Source organism: Canis lupus, chromosome 29, assembly GCF_048164855.1.
Source record: "Canis lupus baileyi chromosome 29, mCanLup2.hap1, whole genome shotgun sequence".
Taxonomy (NCBI): Eukaryota; Metazoa; Chordata; class Mammalia; order Carnivora; family Canidae; genus Canis; species Canis lupus.
Genome location: NC_132866.1, coordinates 13,492,360 through 13,517,013, shown reverse-complemented (window position 1 = coordinate 13,517,013; position 24,654 = coordinate 13,492,360). Strand labels below are relative to the sequence as shown.

At 39.1% G+C, this 24,654-nt stretch overlaps 2 protein-coding genes across 9 annotated transcripts in view; one reads left to right on the top strand and one right to left on the bottom strand.

The window, feature by feature from the left end:
* The window catches only part of SLC18A2 (solute carrier family 18 member A2), a 114,838-nt gene that overhangs the window by 27,845 nt on the left and 62,339 nt on the right, over positions 1-24,654 (top strand). For 4 of the 6 annotated variants that reach the window (XM_072805163.1, XM_072805159.1, XM_072805161.1 and 1 more), the window contains exons 14-19: positions 1,574-1,693; positions 1,830-1,963; positions 8,248-8,540; positions 10,593-10,610; positions 11,859-11,973; positions 20,331-20,443. In XM_072805163.1, coding sequence (XP_072661264.1) covers positions 1,574-1,693; positions 1,830-1,963; positions 8,248-8,352 — 359 coding nt within the window. In that variant the 3' untranslated portion in view covers positions 8,353-8,540; positions 10,593-10,610; positions 11,859-11,973; positions 20,331-20,443. Of the gene's footprint in view, positions 1-1,573; positions 1,694-1,829; positions 1,964-8,247; positions 8,541-10,592; positions 10,611-11,858; positions 11,974-20,330; positions 20,444-21,751; positions 22,017-24,654 lie in introns of those variants that run through there. The other 2 variants (XM_072805164.1, XM_072805162.1) reach the window with 2 other exon arrangements.
* The window catches only part of PDZD8 (PDZ domain containing 8), an 83,067-nt gene continuing 70,424 nt past the window's right edge, over positions 12,012-24,654 (bottom strand). The window contains exons 4-6 of one of the 3 annotated variants that reach the window (XR_012020521.1): positions 20,322-20,484; positions 13,866-16,128; positions 12,012-12,619 (exon numbers count right to left, since the gene is read on the bottom strand). Coding sequence is in view for 1 of the 3 variants with exons in the window: in XM_072805158.1 (XP_072661259.1) it covers positions 13,925-16,128; positions 20,322-20,484 (2,367 nt within the window). In the remaining 2 variants the exon portion in view is untranslated. Of the gene's footprint in view, positions 16,129-20,321; positions 20,485-24,654 lie in introns of all 3 variants that reach the window. The other 2 variants (XR_012020520.1, XM_072805158.1) reach the window with 2 other exon arrangements.

Here is a 24,654-nt window from a genome sequence, read left to right as displayed (position 1 = left end):
CAAGTACAGCCTGTTGATTGTCTACAGACAGATCCTTGCTTCTCCGTACTAGTCATTTATTTCCTGAAAACCAGTATTTTTAAAAGCCTGATATTTACAGAAGCAAACGGATACTCCGTTGCTGCCCTTGGGCAAACAAGAGAATCCCTCAACCAGAGCACGTGTGTTTGGGCTCAGATCTGTGCACAGACCTGCTCCAGTGAATCTGGGGGACAGAGACTGCACATGTAGTTTTTTATAAGGTTTGGTATAGAAGAGGTTGGCTGATGTATTCATGATTACGTGTGCTGCGGAATCACTGGCAAAGGGATGAGTATTTGAAATGCGAGGAACAAGAATATGTTAAGAACAGACTTGTGAATATTTTGGGTAAAAAGTCTACGTTTGTTTCTTTTTTGTAATATACAGATGGGTCATACTAGAAATCAATGCTAAATCTATCACAGGCTAAAGGCAAGAATTGAATCTTTGAGTGGGTACTGTGGAAAGAGAGAAAGGAGCCCCAGGTGGGCTTAGGTTTATCCTCCCCACAGCACCTACCTACTCCAGTGGTGTCAGTGACAGCTGTAATTTATTTTTCAATTCTTTGGGGCCCATCCAACTCTTCTGTCCATTTTATTCACCCCATGTCCCCAGCAACTTCCACATATTAGGGGATCACCAAATATGAATTGAATGAAAGAAACTTCCCTCCTCTTCTTGCTATCTAGTTGGTGGAGAAGAGGGGACTAAGATTTGAGTACTCTGCTGGAGGTGTTATCCACAGAGACAGTCTTGTCTTAGCCCATCATTATCTGCACCATTTTATGGATGGGTAAGCCAGTGTTCAGAGAGATGAGGAATGGCCATGCTCACCCTGCCAGGGACTTGAGCCCAGGACTCTGAACACACATGCTCTTTCTTTGTGCTGCCTGTCCCTGACTGTTGAAGGAACAAGAGATTCTAATGTGGCCTTGGTGGTGTGTGTGTGTGTGTGTGTGTGTGTGAGCCGCAGATTAGCAGACCTCTTTATCTGTTCCTGAGCAGGCCAGGGTCACCCCCCCACAAGGCCCCTACATATTCTAATTCCTTCCTGTCTTCCCTGATACTTTCCAGCTTCTTATGGTCCACATGTGAGGCCAGGGCGTGTGGATGGGGACGGGGGTGTATGAGGCTTATAGGTGTGCCCCCTGGGTGAAGGTAAGGGGCCTATCGACTAGAAGAGAGTTAATCTGGATAGCAGCAGCTCGAAGTGAGTGAGGGTGCCACACAACCAGTAGCCAGTGCTCCACTCAATGTGAAGCCTGGTCTGTGAGTCACCAGAGGGCTGGGTGCCCTCCCCAGGAAGATGAGCCCTTCAGACAGTGGAGGCCAGATGGGGTAAGGTGGCCTGGGTTCCAGTCCCAGCTCAGTGACCTGCAGTCTGTCTTTAGTGAAGGGTATGCCTTAGGCAGCCTGCCTCGAGACTCACAGGTGGTGATGACAATTGGGGAAGAGCTGGTGGGCTTGTGAGGTTAGGACACAGTCCCTGGTATTCCCCGCATTTTCGGGTTACATCCATTTTCCACAGACCATGTTCCCTAACTGTCCACAGGAATGGTGGATTCGTCAATGATGCCCATCATGGGCTACCTGGTCGACCTGCGGCATGTGTCTGTCTACGGCAGTGTGTATGCCATTGCAGATGTGGCGTTCTGTATGGGATATGCCATAGGTAAGGATGCAGGCTTTCAAAACAACTGTTTAGCTTAATGGATGGTAATGCTGATTGAAAATTATTTAACTTGTTGTATCTTTCTATCTATGAGACATCTGGAGAGAGCTTGATCTAATTCTCTGTTTCCTGAAAGGTCCTTCTGCTGGTGGGGCTATCGCAAAGGCAATTGGATTTCCATGGCTCATGACCATTATTGGAATAATTGATATTCTTTTTGCTCCTCTCTGCTTTTTTCTTCGAAGTCCACCTGCCAAGGAAGAAAAGATGGTAAGAAAATTTTAGGATGCAGTCAAGTGTTTCTTGGTCTTCTGGATAGTTTCTCCATGACTTAGTTATAAAATATATTCTGCTCCTTTTGGGCAGAACTCCCTAAACATAAATGGTAACAGTTCCTTTTGAGTTTATACCACTTAGGCCATACTTCCTTTACTAATCAAGCATTATGTTTATAAATATGAAGAATGAAATGACTTTTGTTTGTAGGTTGGCAGTCTGTACAGCTCTTTTGTCAGCCAGACATGGGGTAGTTCGATGTAATTTTCTTTAGTTCTTGAAAATCTTGATTTTTTTTCCACCTGCACCAAGATTAGCCATTTTTGATGCTATGTGTTTTTCTCCTAAGCCTTACTGCTTTTAGTAATGGTGTTTTAGTCCTTGCTACATAAGCTTCTGGAGATGGTTTTGGTGTAGATAACAGAGCATTTTGGAAAACTATTGTATATGTATCTTTGGGCACACGTGAGCATAGGTAACCTTTAAATTAACAATTTCATAACCAGAATCATAACTAGATGAAAGATACACTAATGAGTAGAAGGCGTTCCTCTTCTGAACAGATTTACTTACTGATTCTAAGTATTGATACCTTGTAGTGAAGTTTTTAAAACCTCACATGGTGATGGGTACTCATCTAGCTGGAAGAAGAGTGATTTAGATTAAGAATGAATAAGATAACCAGGTGAGGAGAGACAGTATTTTGTGATTATGAGTGGCTATGTAATGTTGTAATGTTCTCTTGGGGGTATATCAGAAGTTCTGATGGTTGAACTGAAATGGGTCTTGGTGCTTTGGCATTTCTTGAACTGCCCTTTTATGATTTTCCCCCAAAAGTGGGTTCAAAAACAATCACAGACTGTAAAGTTTAGGTTATGTGCAGCCATTTATTTATTTGGTGCATTCTTTGCATTCATCAATTCCTTCAATATATTTTAAAAATATATTCAGTATGGAGCACTGGTCTTATGCCCTTTATTATATAGGGTGTAACTAGGTAATTTTGAATTACTTATGATCCATTCAACTGAAAGAAAAGGAGTGAAAGGTGTTGTGGAAATGTTCCAATGAAAACCACCCTTTTTTTCCTTCCTCTTGCTTAAATGCCTCTAGTTCTGAGCAACCATAGTGCTTTTATTGTTCATCCGACTTGTCTTTCAGCCTGACCCCCACAGGGTACCTTGCCCAAATCAGAGTCAGAAAATTCTCAGTGCAATGACTAAAAACTGTCATTCCTTGCCATCATATCAATTTGATTAAGGCCAAATGAAGGTTACTCCCAACTCTCTCTACCAAAAAAAGATAAATCATCTACAGATGCTCCTGCCACCCAGGAGACTGTTTAAGATTCTTGGGAGATAGTGAAGGGCTAGCATGGCCTTGGCACCAAAACTGTCAGCTGGGGAAATGAGAGCACCTGCCTCATTGGGTTGCTCGGTGGACTCAGAGGAGAATCCCACAGAGTGCTTAGCCCCGAGCTTAGCACACAGTAAATGCTCAGTAAATGTGTTACCATTTCTACTACCACCCCACACTTGTTTCTAGCTTTTACCTAATACTCTCATTTACTGTCAGCCCAGAGGTCCCCTGTATCCACCCAAGGCCCCTCTGTGAGGCGAGAGCTTCCTTTTGCTCCTGAGACCCCAGAACTGCTGAACGGGCTTCCGTAGCCAAGCAGCAGACGTTAGCAGCTGTTGTGTTATCTGTGTGTCAGCAGCAGCATGATGGCTTATCTGAGGTGTTGGAGGAAATGAGTGAGGGCTGAGGATGAGCAGGGGGGGTCCCCCCTGGCAGGGGCAGGAGGCAGGCCCTGGTGTGTCTTCTCTTCCCTCTTGTAAATCAGGGCTTTAGTTCACTTAAAAATGCCAAAGGAAGTGGAAGAGACAATGTAAAGCCAAAGCAACAATTGCAGGCTTCCGGAAAGCCACTTTCACTATAAAATGTCAAAATCCTTAATAAATGCCTAGCAAGAGGAATCATTAAAAACTTGAGAAAATGTGCATCTCGCTGCCCATAATTGCTGCCCATGATGGCAGGTATCTCACTGGGTTCCATTTGCCCAGTGTAATGGTAACGTCTGAGGATGGCCAGCGGCTGCTGCCTTCTCATGGAGCAAGCGGAGCAGGAAGGAACCTAATGATCAAGGGGTGCGAGGCGGGGACAGCAGTGTGCCATGTAGGAAAGAATTGATTACTGCTCACTTGAGAAAATCCAATACTGACCGGTGCTGGCCTTCAGGATGAGCAGTTACCAAATGGAGGGGGACAGGAAAGCTGGAATAAGACCTATAAACCATAAAAAACAATTCTTTCATTAAGCAGCATTCTGAAAATGCCGTGTTTGGACTTAAGCTCTTTTATATTAAAGATCAAATACTGTTTTCATGGGGCCGCAACTGTAGAAGCATCAACTGGTGTGGCAGCACTTGAGCTTTTCTTCTGTTTGGTACTTTTTTCTTTTTTAAGATTTTATCCATTCATCAGAGTGAGAGAGAGCACACATGTGCAGGGGGAGGGGCGGAGGGAGAGGCAGAAGCAGACTCCCCGCAGCAGGGAGCCCGATATGGGGCTCGATCCCAGGAACCCCGAGATCATGACTGGAACTGAAGGCAGACACTTAACCGACTGAGCCTCCCAGGCGCCCCTGTTTGTTTATTTTGAAATAATCAGTACGGGTGGAGGAAAAAGCCTGTTTGTTACTCAGGTCTCTCTGCAAGTTAAGAAATGCCCATCCTGCCATTTGAGGCCAGCTGTGGTTTAGTTGCACACAATGACAAGCAGCCCATGACTCTCAGAACATCCAGTTGAGAATTAGCTGTGTGCTAATAGGGACTTTTTTTTCAGATTTGAAGAATTATTTTTGAAGATAGGGCACATTTTTTTATATCTTACTCCTGAAGTTTCTAGTTGTGGCCCAGACAGGAAAGTCGGTGTTTGAGATTGCAGCTTGCTTTTCCTGGGTGACTCTGGGCTCTCTCAATAGTTGTTCTAGAGACTCTTTTCTGAATGCAGGGAGCCAGGCAAGGACCTGCATGTTATAATCTATTTATAGAAATGTGTCCCTTTGCAGGGCATTTACACAGTAGATATGTAAAAAGATCACGATTTTTTTTTTTTTTTTTAGATATGGTAAATAAAACTTTCAAGCATTCAAACTGGCATCTCATAATCTTGAAGTCTGGAGGGCTTTACTCAGTGCTTGTACTGTATCCCAGCTGTGTGTTTGCCTAATTTGTATACTTCATTTAGTCCAACAACGGTTTTACCACTTTGGAGATCCTCACTCTGCTCGGTGTCTGATAGGAAGCCAAGCATTTGGCAGGGGTTTAACTCTCAGTAACTGGACTGTGCTCTGGATTCAAACACTCTCCTACTTTCTCTCTGGTCTTCAGTAGAGTCAGACGTGCCCAGCAGAGGGCTGGCTTCAATTACCTGGCGGCTCCCTGAACCGGGTTCTTCCTGGCCCTTGTGCACTTGACTTACCCACTTGACCTTCACTCCTCTTTGTTCCTGGCACTTTGGGAATATTACATCTGCTGTCTGGCTTATAACTTGTTATAAAAAGCAGAACTGTCACATAATCTTTCAAGAGGTTCAGGAGCCAGTAAACTAGGTTTTAAAAGCTACAAAACAGTATTTCAAAAAAAAAAAAAAAACCAAAAACTTATTTATCTGAGATAGGCTTTGTGTACAAATGTGGTTTGGCTGCATTGATAACTTCTGACCACTGAAGTCTGTTTGATGCCATCACCAGTCTGATTGAACTTCTTCCCTTGCAACACAGCTTTTTGAATCCATACTACGTGCCTGCCCAGTGTTAAGTTTCGGGGTCCTTAAGAAGTCTACATGTTATACAGAGTTAGGTCTCAGGGCGAGAGAAGGCAGTTATGAGTAGGGTAGACTGATGGCTATCCCTCCCAAGGCTGTATTGCTGTGCATGGGCCAGTGATCAAGGCCCCTTACTTGGCCCTGCAATCTGGCTCTGGTTGGGCTTTCTAATAATATCTCACTGTGTGCCTCATCATCACCACATCTGTGGCGGCCAGGCTGGCTTAGTGTCCCTGGTTTTTATTTTATATTTGTTTTTTAGAGAGAGACTGAGAGTGAGCAAGTGTGCTAGCGGGTGAGAGGAGAGGGGTCAGAGGCTGAGGGAGAGAGAATTACAGGTAGAGTCCCTGGTGAGCATGGAGCCCACTGTGGGGCTCGATCTCATAACCCTGAGATCATGACCTGAACTGAAATCAAGTCAGCCACTTAACTGATGGAACCACTGCAGCGCCCATGTCCCTGTTCTACATAGTGGTTCACTGAGTGGATGATTCTTGCTGTGGACATCCTTCCCATCCTTCAAGGTTCAGCCTATATCCTATCTCCTCCGTACAGCTGTCCTTGAGCACTTCACCCACAGCGAGCATTCCACCTGTAAGTGCTGTGGCACCTGTCCTTCTCTCGCCATGAAGTCACTGAGTTGCTCGTATAGGAGCTTAGGGGCATGGGAGCAGGTGCCCAGCAAGCTGTTGGCAGCCATACCGCTCTGCTATACTTCTAGATAATACCATCTCACTGAGGCAGTGCTTCTCATGGCATGTAGACAGACACACACCACTGGCATGAAAGGTTAGGGGCCTGGGATTTCATGTTTAACTTCCCCTCCCCCGCCAAGTGATTCCTAGGTTTCTTTGAGGATCACTACCCTGGGGAGGTAAGACGTTGATCTCTTCGGGGGTTAAACCTTTTGTGTAACAAGGACACATCCATATGGGGAGAATGGTCCTGGTGTACAGCATCTGTTGCCTCAGTTATTGAGTTTTAGAAATTGAGCTCTTTATTAAATACATATATTAATTCACTTGGCACGAAGCATTTAAAAAAAAAAGTTAAATTTGCAGCTGACAAGCTGAGCTGACAGCCTGACTTAGAGGGTCAAGGAAGTCGTTATCTTAACATATCACCCAAGCAGATTTTAGAATTTCTTGGTAGGCGATAAATGGGTTAGCACTGAGTGGAGTCAGAGAAGTTATCAAATGTGTGGGACAAGACCTGGGCGGGGAGTAACTGACAAACACCAAGATAGGTTGTAAGAGGTTAACATAAGATAAATTTTAACAGATAAAGGTTTCCATGTAGATTTTCACACTGCATTAAAAGGTATTGGGGGAATAGTTTATGTAGCGGAAACTCCAAAAGACACACCTCATAGGAGAATCTCCTTTAGTTGTACCAGTGTCCTGTTGTATGGTGTTTTGTATTCCTCTGCCTCTACCATGGAGCAGTGTGGGAACCGACTTTGGCATAAGGCTGGCTGGCGCATCGCTGCCCCATTTTAGCTGTATGCCCATGGCCGTGTTGTTTAACCTCTGTGCCTACACAGACAGTTATCAGCCTCCCACATAGAGTTCTCATGAAGCTGAGGTATTGCAGCAAGAACCCTCTGCGTGGTCCTGGCATGATAAGGGGCTGCTGTATTTGCAGACAGCATGCTTGGTCTGCACGTTTTTCAAGAGGAGTAATGATTACAAGTATGTTTTGAGGATGTTTATCAATTGAGGATCAATGGACTGTTTAGTTTTCAGTAACGAGAAGACACAAGATTTTTATGTTCCTAAGAGTTGGTTGGTTTTAAATTCTACATTTGAGCTAGGGGAAGACATTCAGGATTTAGGGAGAGGCGCTGTGGAAATGCCACTTATGAAAAAGACGTGACGTTTAGTGTAGGAAAACTTAAGGGGCCGTGGCAATGGTCTTTGTGAAAATGCCTGGAATTGGAACTGGCTCCAGATATAGAAACAATGGAGGGAGTTAGCCTCAGGTCCATTTCCAACAGAAGTTCATCTCGTTAAGGGTGTAGTTCATCTTATTAAGGGTGTTGCCACCATGAAATCCGTGAGCAGCAGTTGGACTGGGTGACCTCCAGGACCCCCTCCTCCATCCCAATTCCAAGATGCTAAATAGAACTCTTCCTAAATGTAGCCTGCATAGCCCTCGCCTCATAGCTTACAAGTTGCCCTAACTGGACTACATGATGTAGCCCCTGGCAGAGACCCCCTTCTATACTACCTTCTGTTATCTGGAATCCTCACAGACTGTGGAATGTGGAACTCCAGGGCTTCTGGGACAGACACCTGGCAGTTGCACTGCAGGCACCTGGCAGTTGCACCGGACTGATTGACAGTGGGTGGCATAATCTATAGCTTTCCAACTCTAGTAATCCTTGAAAATAGTAGGTTATTTTATCTTTGTGAAACAGGGTTAATGTATCTGCACTTTGCTCTCTTCCAGGCTATTCTCATGGATCACAACTGCCCCATTAAGACCAAAATGTACACCCAGAATAATATCCAGTCGTATCCGATCGGTGATGATGAAGAATCTGAAAGTGACTGAGATCCTCAAAAGTCATCAAAGTATTTAATTGTATAAAACCGTGTTTCCGGTGAAACGACTCCTCCAGAACTGTCTTAGTCATACCATTCACCCCTGGTGAAAGCAAAACAACCAGAGGTTATTCAGTCTTCTCCGTGGTTGTGATTGATTGCCAACAGCCTTATAAAGAAAAAGCAGCTTTTCTAGGGGTTTGTATAAATAGTGTTGAAAACTTTATTTTATGTATTTGATTTTATTAAATATTATACAATATATTTTGACGAAATAGATATAGTGTAAATCTATAAATATTTGAATCCAAATCAAATATAATTTTTAAAAAACTTACATTCATGAACACTTGGGCAAAAAAATCTTATATTTTTTTCTGAATACTGGTAATGAGTGTTTAAAATTAAAGCACACATTATCTCCGAGACACTTCCAACGCTGAGAAACTAGAAGGAAGTCTGAAAAATAGAATTAAATAAGACAGCATATGATGTAGTGACATTGAGTGGGGTTAACTTGTAATTACTATCAATATATTTATGAGCTAAAGTCTAGTTATCTCAAAGGCAGAGGACAGGAACTTGAGCCGTCATTTTTTGGACTTACCCATAAATCGTAGCTGGCATTAATTTTCTACGGAATCATCTACCTGGAAACAGATGGTTGTAAATTATATGTTTACAGGTCATGTGGCTGGCAGCAGACACTAAAGCCAATAGGAAAAAATAGTAAATGTTCTGAAAGCAGAGAAAAGCACCCAAAAGTATAAGTTATGAACTAGTGTTCCCTTTAAAATATATACTTGTCTTAGAATGAAAGAAAATTGAGGGTAGATAATACCTTATACCATCAACTTTTAGAAATTTAAAAGGCTAATAGCTGCTATGTCAAAAAAATTAGACTACATTCTTGACCTGTTATGAGGTCATCCAAGTGTTTTCTAGGAACCAATTAAATTTTGAATTGCAATTATTATTTTTTAGACTTCTGAAGGTTGTTCACATCAATGTGAAAACAAATTTTAAGTAAAGATGGAGGAGGAATGAAATTATCTTGAATTACGTTAGGAAAACAGGTAAAAATAATAGGTCAGGACACATTCCCTTTCAGAAAAATCCTAGAAACATCTAGAACTGTCTATTATTATATCATCTAGTGCTGTGTAATGTGGTTTTTCTAAGCATGACAACATTGACGTGCCTTTTCAATTTAACAGCAAATACTGTGTTAGCACTGTCCGTTGACATCAGGTTTTGTATGAGATGTGATTGGAGTGTGCAGATAGTGTAGAATGTCTCAGATATTTGTTAATACTTGTTAATTCTGTAGCTTTGCAATCAACAAAAATTACCTAATGTCTGTACTTTGTTAAGTTAAAATTGTGTTTCTGTTAACTTGGACAAGGAGCAAAGAACTTTAGACTAGCTAGTACTTTGTTTCCATTTGCTTTATGAAATTTTATGTGGGGCTTCGAAGCATTTGAAATCTGGCTTTCAAGTGCAGCGTGGTGGAAGAAAGGAAGTTTCCTACTCACATATTTGCACTGGGCAATTTACACAAATCTGTGACTTTGTAAGATGTCTCTAGAAGCACTCTCATATGGCTAATGTATGACGGCAGGACTGTTTTCTATTCCCACTGGGGAGACCCTTAAAGAACGTGCTACAGATCAGTTCTCTTAAGAGGGTTCATGGATCCCCCTGACCAGTATACAATACTGAATGATTTATTCCAATCTCATTCTTGCCTTCAGTTCTTCAAGAATGACTGGTAGAGGCATGCCCACTGTTGATCTCTAGAGAGAACGTAAAAGACATGAGTTTTTCAGAACTGTTTTGGGAGCAAAAGTATCATTTTTATTTGAGAGGGGAAAAAATTGCAAGGTCTTTTATATGACTAATATTCTGAGGTTAGCAAGACTGTGAAGTGAGGCTTTTTTTCTTTTAATGTGTGTATCAGAACTGTGAACATACAGCTCCCTGAATGTTTTCTTGAGCAGCGGTGGGTTATGTTTGTACCTACCAAAATAGATACAAAAACATAAATGAGGTAGCAAAGAATATTCAATTCTTTCAACTGCTAAGTGTATGTGCTTACATGTTTTAGCTAGTTTCCTTAATAAATCTTCTGAACACTACTGTGCCTGTTTGTATTCCTTTATAAGCCAGACATGATCAATGGAATAACATGCATGAGGTATTGTTTTGACTGTGAATATCTAATTAAAAACTATTCTTCTCTGCTTGCAGGCATCAGTTAAAATTCAGGTTAGTCTGAACCCTACTTTTTGGCTTTAAATTGAAATCTGTAACTAGTCCCATGGTGTCAATGTGGAAAAGCCCAGTAAGTTATTCTTGCATTTCTCAAGTTAGACTGTTTTCCTGACTGTTGTGAACAAATAACTCTGACAGAAGTAACTAAGCTCTTCCACAAGGTGAGCCCACAGGGCCCTGGAATCTACACAACTCAGGGTGTGTACTTTCAGGCATGAGATTCACAGGTGTGAGAAAGAATGGCAGTTTTACTCAGAGGGGCTCTAAACCTTCCCCAACCCTTTTAAATAAAGGAAAGTTATTATCTCAATTTAGAAAGAAAGACAATACATTTTTAAATTAAAGTGATTTTAAATTTATTCACTTTTAGGGAAATTAAGATCTTATCTTTATAAGCAATAGCCAAGTTATTTTCAAACTGCCTTTCAAAAAATCCAGATAAATTTAGAACTTGACAGTACCCTCCAATTTTCAGTTTTTTTTCTCTCTCAAAATCATAAAGTGGCCAATAGGATCTCAGATACTCTGATACTCAAGAGTACAGGGTTTGATATTAGGAAATGTAGCATATTAATTCTGCTATCAAAATAATGCCAAAATGTTGTTCAGCTTGATTGTCTAATCTAGTTCTTCACCTAAATACCAGAAATACAGAAAGCAGTCTAATTCCTAATAAATAGCAGGGCCAATCCATACATCTGATATTTAACAGCTTACAAAAACAACCATAAAACCAGAACTTAATGCTTTTAGGCAAATTTCAAAATAGCAATTTTGTTTAGCAAAAGGGCATTTTGTGAAGAGCTTGATTGCCAAATTCAACCAGGCAGTAATTCCAGAGAGATGCAGCAATCACCTCTTTCAGATGTCAGCAAATGAAGATATTCTTGTTTTCTGTGGTAGTTTTTTTTATTATTTTTTAGCTATTGATAACATAGCATGGCAGCAAGATTACATCAGGAATGTAATAGAATACAACTGTTTTCATGGAAGCCTTACACCTCACTATCCCCTAGGCTGTTTGGAGTGATTTCCCCCCCCTCCCCTGCACTAAAGCACAACTGTGATGCCTCTACTGCCTGTCCCAGTAGATATAAAAATATTGCACTACATTAAAGGTAGATTTTACAAATATCATTAGCAGCATTACTGAGCTTTTCATAATTGTGGTTCTACAGAGTTAAATACTTTTAAAACAGGAGTAGATTTTTATGAAACCAAAATTTTGCGTTATTTCTGCAGCTCTTTCAAATGCATCGGTTTCAGCAGCATGCTTGGATGTCACTAAAACTTCTGTGGTGTCATCCATCCATACACACCAGCCACTTACAGACATTGGCCTTCCAGGTCATCATTGGTAAGTTATTTTTCATAAGATAAAAGTTGGTTATTCCATTGGGCAGATTGTTTCAAGCACGTTACAGAACCTTTTTTTTTTTTTTTTAGCTTTCAGAGAAGTTGGTATATAAAGACTTCTACAGCAGTGTTCTTTTAAAATGCAAGCATGCTTAGCAACAAAAAAAGGGGATACACAGATATAGTTTTGTTATCAACTTGGCCAATAAAGGTTCTTCCTAACATTTCACTCAATAAAACAGCAAGAATGAGAACTGGCTATTGATTTTAAAAGTGGAATAACTTTTCTGCCCTCAAAATTGTTTTTGTCCCCTCCCCCCCATATGAGTCATACCTTTTTTTGAATAGCTTTTGACTGTTTAGAGCACTTTCGCAGTTCTGTTTTCTCCTCACAACAATCCTGTGAGGTAGTTAAAGTATTGTTTATTCCTACTTTGGAGCTGGGGAGACTGCCGCACGGAACCCTCTTGTGGTTACAGAGTTCATTAATGGCCAGTGGAAGAGCTTGATCTTAAGCTCTTGTCTGGAGTCCTGGGCTGGAACCCTTACTCTTCTACTATGCTTCTTTCTGCTGTCCATCAAAACTGTCCCACCTAGCTTTAAATTCATGTCAGTCTTTACTATATGTCAATTATCATAGTAGTTACCTACAAAAGGAAAATAGACATGTAAAAGGCCAAAACTTGTATGGTATACCAACACAGAGGTCATGCTCTCATGTTTTCCCTCAGTCATGTGTTCCTGGAGTCCATACAATGGACGGAGTATCAGAACAGATCTTCATTATCAAAGAACTGATCCCAATTCCTATGTATCTATACTGTTAATTTTTATTTTCTTTTTTTAAACAAAAGACCATCTGAACTACAGAAGTGTTCAGAATGACCACCATTCCTTCAACGGGCAGCATGTCAGAAAAGCAATAAATCTATCCTGCATGATTCCTTTCTTTCATAACACCCTCCTGCATGAATATGTTCCTAAAACAAAAGAGCCAAACCCAGTTATCAACACGGTCATTTTAAGAACAGTTCTCTGAAACTCTATCCTTGACATGCTTTATTTCCCATGGGAGAACTGAAGATGAAAATCATAAATATTCAGAACTTCCATTTAAAAGGAGAAAGCATCAATATATTGAAAGATTATATTTCAAAATCCTACTGGTTACTGTGTTTTTAGTAATCTTCTCTACAAAACTGACCAACTGCATTCTCTATTCCCTATTACATTTTTTCAATGCAACCTCTTCAAATTAATAACTGTATTCTCACTAAAACTGCACAAAAACTAGAAAAAAATTCACAGAAGGATAGAAAGCAAGCACTATATGTAACTTATTTTTTTTTTTTTTTACTAAATCAGTGTAACTGACTAAAGCCGCAGCATCTGCTTTTATGTCACATTTGGCAAAAACAAAAAAACCGCCCCCAAGCCCCAAAATATCAAAAATCTCAAGCAAGTAGAGATGACAAACTTCCTAACACAAAGACTCAAAACCTGTTCCCTCAATGATTGCTGTTGTCGATTTGGGCATGCAGCAAACTTGTTATAACCGTGATGGAAATGAAAATCTTCAAGAATTTGGACAGTATCCTATTTAACACTCATTCAAAAACTAAGATGAAGGAAAATAACACAATGAGACATCACATGTACATAAACATGAAAAGTTAGCTTACATAATTACATAATTAGAAAAAGTTAAAAATAAATTAGTAAAAATAAATTCCCAGTATAAACCCAAAAAAGCATAGCTATAAATGCAATCTGAAACAACCAATTTAGTGAGCTGGTCATGTTTTTCCTGAAAAACAACCTTTTTCACTCTTGTTCTTACACAAGCAAATTGCTGTGGAGAAGCAGGCTGAAGTGCATTAGAAGAGGGCTTACACATGGTACTTAAGATGCAACTTTCCCCCAATCACTCGAAAGTTTAAATCAGCGGTTTGTTAAACAGACTCAGATGGGCCAAACAAATCCTCTGATATGCTGCTGAACGGCTGGGAGTCTATTAGTTGGGTTATCTCATTATCAAGATCTTCTTCTGTATCATCTGTGTACTTGCTTATTTTTTTTGAGTGCTGGTCTAAAGACAGACTTTCTAAAGATTCAAGATCTTCAATGCCTGCTCTGTAGTGGATCATGAGAAGTGTTAGAGCTTGTAGTCTTTCACCTGATTTAGATAAAGCAGCAGAAAGAAGGGATTTTTTCCTTGATTCAGTTGTTTCTTTTTCTTCTCTAACAAGGGAATTATTATGTTCCAGCTCCTGGTCAATTTCATTCTGCAGTTTATCCAGCATGAACTCTAGTTTCTGGATCCTCTCCTCTGTAGGCAGGCCCCTGTACAGATCACGGCCAATTTCTTTAACTGCAATGAAAACGCTGTCGTCCAGACCACCCTCCTTTCTCACCAACTTTATTCCTGTGTTGTTTCCTCGTTTAGAAGGACTGTTTGGACCACAGACTTCTGTGTCACTGCCTTCATTGTCGGATGTGTTGGGTGTGTGTTTTGGTGAAGGTTCCACTAGATCAGTTCCTGGTTCAGAAAGGCGAGTTTTAGAGACTTGGCGCAAATTTAACAAACGAGAGCTTGTGTTGATAATGTGTCTTGTCAAACCTGTTGTTTTATTGACGGACTTGCTAGCTTCAGCATCAACACGAGGAGGCAGGCCTAAGAAGGTTTCTTGTCCTTCCAGCCTGAGGTTTTTCAGGGTCCGGTCTATCCGCCTATCAGTTGCTCCACAGAGAGGAGTCTCCGCTAGACACTTTTCCTGACATTTTTTATGGCAAACATAAGCACAGTACATACACTGGGAAGCAGCTTTAGTCCACACTTTTTTCTTACAGTAATCACACCAAGTTGGGTTCTGGAACTGAGTATCCTGGAAACTATGTTTATTTTCTGTTAAACCCATCTGTCCAACAAAATGCTCCTCTTTAGGTAGGGCAGAAACCTCTTCGACCAAATGGAGTTCTTTTTCTTTCTCTACGTTAGTAACTACATGTTGGTCTGGTTCTCCTTCTTTCAAATATTTGAAGTGAATGGTAATGTCACCAAAGCAAAATTTGTCATTGAATCCCTTCTGCATACTCAGATTGCGTAGTGCGGTTCTTGTGACCATTGCCTTAGGTGATGGGGCTTCCAATCTGAATTTTGAAAAGTATTCCATGTTTGATGTAGCCAGGCATCCTAAAGCCACCTCTTCAAGTTTTAAGCTAACATGCCCCAAACAGATAAGACCCCCTAACTTGAAAGGATCTCTGCACCACAATGCAATGTTTAAGTATCTGTGGCAGGCTTCTATGTCAAAGAAACAGGTTGCTCTGGTTCTTGTCCATTTCCCTAGCTTATTACGGTAAGGAATTTCTGAGGATTCCCACATTTGAGGGTCATCCGAACCGTCCTTAGGAGGGCAGGAACTTTCTGAAGTAAAATCTCTTGTTACTTCTTGCTTTGCTAAAAATTGCTTAGATGCAGCTACATCTTCTGTGTGATCCATAGTTTTTGCTTGCTTTTCAGCAGGTTTATCTGCAGGAGGAGGAGGCAGCACCTTTTCTGGCTTTTCAGTGAGAACATCTGGTTCTGTCTGATTTGGGGGGTCAGCAGAAGGCAAAGGAACTTTCACTTGTGGTCGTGGTGGCACGGGTGGTTTGAAAGTGGATCCTTGGGTGGGTTTTGACACTTGTGTTGGATCTGTTATCTCAGAAGCTTTTAGGGCCAAGGGTTTATTTCCCTCTTTACATGGAGGTTTTGGTGGTGGTAGGTGACTTCCTACAACTAATTTACGGTTTAAAACTGGTGATATTGTTCCAAGGGGTTTAACAGAAAGTGTTGTTGGCGTACGTTTGGGGCTGTGACTTACTGATGGAACCTCGTCTTTGAGCTCATTCTGTGTTCTTACATCACTTGCCAGGTCTTCAAATTCAGAATCCAAATCTCTATTTTCAGCATCTACTGCCAACCCAGTGCTTTCTTCTTCATAGTTTGGTTGGCATGAGCTTGATAGAAAGTTTTCTTCCAACTGTCCAAAATTATCTTGCAGTGCTGCACCTTGATTGCTCTGGCCGACAGGCCTCTCATAATACACCAGGACCCGGTCCCCGGCCTGCTTGATCAGCTTTAACACTTGTAGGGTAGATGTGATTTTCACACCTGTTGAAGGTTTTAAGAGGAAAAACATGTGAAGTACTGCCATGAAAATCACTTGAATTTGCTGAATGTAACTGCCATGAAAATCACCTGAATTTGCTGAATGTAACTGCCATTAGTTCATGATTATGGAAAAGCAATACAGAAATGTGGTGAATGATCAAATTCAGAGACTGATGCTTGAAGTAAACTTAGCAAAATACTGTATTATAAATAGTGGACTCTTTTACATATTTTTTTATTAGCCCTACTCATCAAACTAATCCTTTTATCAGGATCAGAAAGAACAAGGAAAGCATAAATTGCTTTAAACAGCAATTTAAAGCTGGTTACTATCTGCATCGATAATAACAGCTTAATTTTCATTTTATAATGTTCTAATAGGTGGCTACATTAACACAGTGTGAAATTCAAAAGGTACAGAAAAATATAGAGTGTAAAATCTCCCTTCCACCCCTATTTCCCAACCACACAGTCCCTTCCCTGAGGCAATCCAAGCTAGCAGTTTCTGGTGGAGTCTTCCAGAGAGACTCTAAGTGTTATCTTTATAGGCTCTATTTGTTTCCTGCCTGCTCCTTACCCCTCCCCAAACAGTCCTTACCGAAGTAGGACTTAGAAAAAGGTAAGAAAGGGTCTTTGCTTTCCAAAGGTCTAAGTCAATCAGTCAAACAGAGAAACATCAGCCCCATCTCCCCAACTGACTTCAGAGTTCCTCAACGTTTATCTTCTGCTACCTCAGTGGTTGAGGCAAGATCATGCTTTAGACTTGGTTATCACTTACAATTCTCTCCACCAAGGTCTTTTACTCACAATTCATCCCTGCTCATGGTCTATTTCCCACTTTGCACAATGCTTTCTGCTAACTGGTTGTTTTGTGGTAGTTTCCAGGCCCAATTATTCCTGGTCTGATATCACTCGATTTTCTCCCCAACCTTGGTCTCAAGATTTCACTGATGTTCACATCAATATTTCAGATTCTTTTGCCCTGGCCCTTTTTCCTCATGTGTCTAACTGGCTTTCTGATCCCAGCTTGCTAGCCCCATCTCACTTTTCTGCTCCTGGGAGTACCACGGGGATCTAGTGCTGACCATCTTCAGAAAGGCATTCAATGCTGCAGGAGCATTCTTCTGAATTATTTCTGGTCTCTAAACAACTAAGTCTCCAAAACCCCAGCTTCAAAAACTCCCTGTTCCCCTGAAGCCTATCCTCCCTGCTGGCTTTTATTCTGCGGGTGATATGTCCTTATTGACTGAAGAGATCACCAAGCAGCCACCACTTTCCTCCTGGCCGTTTTTAGTATGAACCTATCTCAGGACGACGTAGCCTTTTGCTTGTATTTTGGATCCTACTCCCCATCTCCTTCAGGACTTTGCTCCATAAGCTATCCTGGCTCATATTTTTATTCTCTTCCTTCTTCCCCTTTAAAGCCCTTTTCTAGGTTTTCACAACACTGTACTAATTTGGTTCTGACCACCTCTCCTTTTTCTCCACCTATATCTGCTCCTTGTATGCAAACGTCCTTATAGTTTTGTATGTCCTGTTCTTGTAATTCTCTCCCTTTTTGCTTTCTCCCTGGATCACATCCACCTCAGTGGCAGCAATGTTCAATGTTTCCTTTGGTTGGTTTCCCCTCTTCTTCATCCTAGTCCTACATCCATAACTACTTCCCGAGATCAGCACTTAAGATGTTTCTTCAACCTAACAAATTCAGCGTAGTTAAGACCCATCTCTGAGCTTCACTCTCTGGCCCTCACTATGTGAATTAACTTGCCATCCTCCCAATTAACCCAATTTGCACCTCAGAGACCGCTGACCCCCAGATCTTTTTATTTTTAAATTTTTTTTTTATTTATTTATGATAGTCACAAAGAGAGAGAGAGAGAGAGAGGCAGAGACACAGGCAGAGGGAGAAGCAGGCTCCATGCACCGGGAGCCCGACGTGGGATTCGATCCCAGGTCACCAGGATCATGCCCTGGGCCAAAGGCAGGCGCTAAACCGCTGCGCCACCCAGGGATCCCTGACCCCCAGATCTAAGCAGCTCTTTGTTCTATCAGTTTTAAGTCCTTTTCCTCTCCTGTTCCGATTCACCTGGTCATTGGCTTCAATTACAAGAATCAACAGCACCTTGCTGTGACCCCTCAGACCCCTTCCCTGTTTTAATCACCAAACATACTGCTCCCCAGTTTTCCTAAAGCTTTGACTTGAAAACCTTTAGTGTACAAACTCATTACACTGAAAGCCAGAGCTTTCTAATGTGGCTCTCTCCATGATTCATCCAGCCTGCTCTTTCCCTCTAGCCACACTATATTCCAGCAAAATTATAGTCTGACATATGTACAAATGAAAAATAAGTCCGTCTACTGAGCTGTAGTAGGGAAAACTTCAACTCAATCTAAACTCATTCTTTGGGACTTAACACCTGCCCTCATCTCTTCCCTAATCACCAGGAGCTTTGTGGAGACCATCACTGTCTTTCTTAGGGCTAGTTGGCCAAATGTGGATTCCTTTTCTTTGCAATGTTACAAATAAACACAAAAGTAGAGGAAATAGAAAAATTAATTCCATCACTGAGCTTCAAATATATTAAGCATTTTGTCAATCTTATTTCAGCTACCACCAATCTCATTATGGATTATTTAAAAAATTATACACCCATATAAACAAATTACAGCTCTAAAAATAAATATGTATTTGTCCGTTATCTCAGTAAATATTTTGTTTTTATAAATGTTAGCCACAAAGTGGCATTTTACTTTTTCCACTCTGTAGACATTTATTATGCTTTTTTGGGGGGGAATATCTATTTTTGAGAATATTTACTACACATGTAACTGAAAACAAAAAAATTCGTAAAAGAACATAAAAAAGAAAAAAATTATATCCTGTAGGTGAAACCAGAACAAGAGTAGGTGTAGATATAAAAAATTTATACTGAATTATAGTATTTAGTTGAGGGAGAGTAACTGCTATGTTTATGTTAAAAAACCATGTAACAGAGGTGGTCTATTTCATGGGTTTGCTATCCTAAGTATCTATGAACAGCAGAAAAAAACATGTAACAGAGGTGGTCTATTTCATGGGTTTGCTATCCTAAGTATCTATGAACAGCAGCAGCATCTGGGGGCTTGTTAGAAATGCAGAATCTTGGGCCTCTGTCCAGGTCTACTGAAATAGAATCCATATTTCATCACCATGTCTGGGTGACTAGAATACATAGAAGGTTTGAGAAGCACTATGACATATCAGAGGGATTTCCATGTGAAAATAAGGACTTAGTTGGGCTTCTAAGTGTGCACTAAATTATTTTCATTATTTTACTGTCATGAGGGTTTGAATCAAAAGTTTAACATGTAACTAAGGAAAAACTCTACTTTAGGAACTGATCTACCTTGTTATTTATTATCTTAGCTGTGAGAGAATATATCACATTGTCTTTGGAAGCACAGCCATGACCAACCATGTATTCAATAAATCTCTTGACAAGTCTAGAAGGGGGTGCCAGGTACTACAAAGGTCTGCAAAGTTTTGGACTTTTTCCCCATTGGTGCTTATAGGGAGTCCTACTGCTTGTTCATAAATATCCAAGCAAATAATCTGCCTATCAACAGAGTTTATGTAGTTATCAATCCAACTGATAGGAAGGCATGCAGGTGACACATTCTTCCACCAGCAATAGTGATTTGGGCTGTATCCTAATGACTGCATATTAATAAATGGCTGGCCGATCAGGGACAATACAGAGCCATCAATATGGGGCCACAGGACAGTTCAAGTATGCCCCCTTCGACAAAAAATATTAGTCCCTCTCATGCTCATTATCTAGTCCTATGTCATAGTGCTAATACCATCAATTTTAGGGCCAGACTAGTTATGGTGGTAGTTATACAGAAGGAACTACTGACCTGCCCTTTCTTCCATACTAGAGGAAAAAAAGGTGGGACAGAAAGGAAAATTAGAGAAGTTTACCAAAGAGTGGTCTAAAGATGAAGTATTTTAAAGATTTATACATTAGGACTAAAATGGAATTGGTGTTTTAAATTAAGGGTTCCTTCAGATTTTTATTTTTAATAAAGTTATTCTCTATTCATTATAAAAGTAACATGTGCTCACAGAAAGAATGAGATAAGGAAAACTCCCACATTTGCTCTCTAATTTTTCCATAAATGTAAAGTGTATCACATATTAGCATAATTACCTCCAATAGCAATCAGCCGGTCTCCCCGTTGAAGATCTGCAAGTGCAGCAGGCGAGTTTGGGGCCACAGTCTCAATTATGACATGCCCAGCGTACCCGTCAGTTGACTGGACAAGACGAAGTGTAAGTCCGACACTTTGTAAATTCCCTTTTATTAATTCAACCTTTGATAAAAGAGAAAAAAATGAAAACAGTAAATGGATTCATGATAGAGGAGTGAGAAAATATTAGTCCTCTGTAGCTAAGGCTGACTTTTGTACCAAGGCGACTATTTTTAGAGACAAATAAAAGAGGAGATCTTTATTGTGACAATATAAGTTAACATGCACAGACTGCAAATTTGTGGTTCAAACATTAAACACTTTATCTCCAATGTGTCTCTAGACTCACTGTAGAAAATTTGGAAAATAGGCAAAATTTTTCCTTTTTCCAAAATTTCCTTTTGGAAAACTTCTCCTAAGCATACCATCCAGAATTGTTGTATACTTTCTAATATATATATTTTAACACAAAATTGAGATCCCATTATGAATATAATTCTGAATCTTGCTTTTCTGATATATAATGGGAAATACGTTCTACGTCATTAGATGTGCTTTGGAACCTCTTTTTTTATGATGTATTGTTAAATTATCTTTTTGGGGGGACAAAGGAAAAGAGTTTACATTTGTTTAGTAACAGGTATCTTATTAATGAGATCCTTTTCTAACTTATCAACATCATTTTTCTAAACAAATGTCACCTGATTTATCAGAATATGTGTCCCAGATTCACGTCTGTGAACTAGAAAGACAATACAACATGTTATGTCATTTAAATTACGCTTAAAAAAAAGAAAAGGACTGAATGCTAGCTATATCCTTCTAGAGGACAAGAATTCAATCTGTGTTAATTGAGTTAAATAAGTTACAAATCAGTCTAATTATATTATCATTCAGCCCATGTTTCTTAGTTCTGGTCTTCAAGAGGTCTCATGACGGACTGCCAAATAACCTGCTAATATCCAAATATATTACTGTCTGTACTGCTTTAATAAATAAACCCCACTTTAAAAACCAGAAATTCAATTCTCCAACCTAATGGTGTTGACCAGTAAAAGAGACCTAACTGGGCATTGTTTTTTAAATATGTTACTAGATTTTGTAAAGTTGCTTTTAGATTAAGGAAAATCTTAATCACATTATGCTCAAGAAATAGGAAATGTAGTTAAGTTTTTGATTATCTAAAGGTTTACGAACAAAGAACAACCTTTCCAAAAAACATATGTGTTTAAGCCTCCAAAAAACATTTAATTCTTGCCTTATGATATGGTAAATAATCACCTTATAATGTTAATAGTGGTTCTTACTTTTAAAAAACGCCTTAAGAATACATTCTTTCAGATCCACAAACATATTCTTTCATTTTTAAAAGATTTTATTTATTTGACAGAAGAAGAGCACAAGCAGGGGAGCAGCAGGGAGAGGGAGAAGCAGGATCCCCACTGAGCAGGGAGCCCAATGTGAGCTTGACTTTGAGATCATGACCTGAGCAGAAGGCAAACACTTAACGAGCTGAGCCACCCGGGCACCCCTAAATATATTCTTAATATACAGAGTACTGAATGAAGCTAAAGAATTTACAATGTAAAATGCTCTGAGAAAGTTAATAGTACCAAATGGGCAAAAAAGCTAAACTGTAGGAGTCTGAGAACTATAAATTTTAAAAACACCTGGAATGTGTTCTTCGTGATTTACGCCTTGTTCTTAACATGGAATAGAGGTTGGGTGGATGGGGTTGAGAAGGAATTGAAGCCAGTATAGGTTCTGTATAACTGACTTATTTTCTATATATCAATCATATTATTCCCTTTGCTTTTCTTATTTCAAATGATTCTTGAAGTGAACATTCCAGATGGAAAAGAATAAGGTTTTCAGGAGTAACAATAGGTGTAGATAGTACATTACTGCCTGTCCCCCTTTTTACTACTGATGCTATTGATTTCATAACTTATGAAGGGAACTGAATGAAGGATACTATTTTTTTTTGCCTCTTTTCTTGTTAAGATTGTTTTGTTTCCTTCTAAACTCACAGTGCTGACCTATCTAATTTTGGGATTATAGGTATAGCCTTCTCTGAAACAGTAACTTAAAAATTTAAGTTCTAACAGCAAGATTATAAAAACACCTCCTAATTAAAAACCTGACGAAACAAAGCATTTGCAAATGAATATCATACAAAAAATTTTTATGTGAAATTTCTACTTCATAAATTTACAAGTCTTTTTATATAAGACTATCCAAATGATATCATGACTTCTGGAACAAAACTGACATGTTCATTGGGATGAAACTATTTTTAAACAAAATAGCCAAAAATATATAATTGTCCCCCCCCACATGTATCTATATTTTAAAATTAAATATACCATGTAACTGTAAAACGTCAAAATACAGTTCTTTAAATGATGAGGTAAAAATAAACTAGAAATTCCAAATATTTTCTATACATCTGCATGAATATATCTGAAATATGTGACATCTCATTACCCTGAGAGGTTTTAGTTTTGAAATTTTTATTATGGAAAATTTTAAATATATACAAAAACATAATAGATAAAATGAACCCTGTGGTAGGTTTTAAGTATGGTCACAATTACTCCTATCCTCATATGCATGTCCCTATGCAATTATTCCTATACCTGACCAGCTATCAGAGTTGTAACCTGTTTCTCCACCCTTCTCTCAGCAACCAATATAACCAGGAAAAAATAAGCAAAGACGATCTGAACATCATCCCTGATATAAGTGACATTTAAAGAACATGATACCTAATAATGATAAACACACATTCAAGTGCATGTGTTAAGTTCACCAGGATGTGCTAGGTCATAAAACAAGTGTCAATAAATTTAAAAGACTGAAATTCAAGATACATTCTCTGGATGGAATTAAATTAGAAATCAACTAAAAATAAGATAACTAGGAAAACCCCAAATATTTGGAAAGTAAAGTAATACATTTCTAAATAATTCATGGTCAAAGAAGGAATAAAAAGAAAAAAACATTTCTGAATGGAATGATGAAATTATAAATTATTAAAATCTGTAGGATGCAACTAAAGCTGTGTTTACTAGGAAATGATACATTTCAGCTTTTCAAAAAATCCAAAATTAGTGATCTTACTTCCTATCTTAAATCAGAAATCTCAAGCTAGAACAAACAGCAGAAATCAATGAAATATAAAAATAGAGAAACCAATCATGAGAGCTGATTAATGAAATAATAAAACTGATAACCCTCTAGGCTAGACTCATAAAGAAAAAAAGAAAAGACATCTATTAAAATCAATTAAGAGGGACTATCACTATAAAATCTACAGACATTAAGAGAATTAGGCCATATTTTGGACAATTTTATGCCAATACAGTTGACAACTTAGAAAGATGCACTGGAAAAATTTCCTCAAAAGATACAAATGACAAAACCCCAAGACAGAAATTTTGAAAACTGCCATATTTAACTAAATATATAAAATTCATAAATCTCCCTCCTTGCCCCTAAAAAACCCCAAACTCCCAGTCTAGACTGCTTTGTTGGTGAATTCTCAAGGAAGAAATAATACCAATCTTGCCTAGAATCTTCCCAAATCATATGTAAGGCCAATGCTATCCCAAATCCAAACAAACACAAAACAAGAAAGCAGAACTATAGATTAATATTCTAATGTTCAAACACATAAAAAATTTCCTAAAAAAATTTTTAGGAAATTCAACTGAACAATATATAAAAAGGATAATAATCAGAACCAAGTGGAGTTGATTTCCAGGAATTTAAGTTTGATTTAAGCAGCCAGGAATCAATATAATTTACCATATTAAGAAAACAAAAACAAAAAACAAAAGGAAAAACCTCCAACATCTACTCATGATCAAAGTCCTTGAATAAACTAAAAATACAAGGGGACACTTAAACCTGATTATAAGCATCTACAAAAATCTACAGGTAACATAATACTCAAATGTTTTCTACCTAAGATCAGGAACAAGGAAGGATTTATGTTTTACCATTTCAATTCAGTATTACATTGGAGGGTAGGTACAGTCAGGGTAATAACACAAGAAAAAAGGAAGGCATAACGACTGGAAAGAGAGGAGAAAAAAATGGTCATTTACAGATAACATAATCTTATACATGAATAATCCTATGAAATCTACAAAACAACTATTAGAACTAATAAGTGAAATTAGGTCATAGACTACAAATTCATTTACAATAGCATAAAAAATATTTAGGGTTAAATTTAATGAAAGAGAAATTGGAGGGAGGAGGGGCAATATGGCGGAAGAGTAGGGT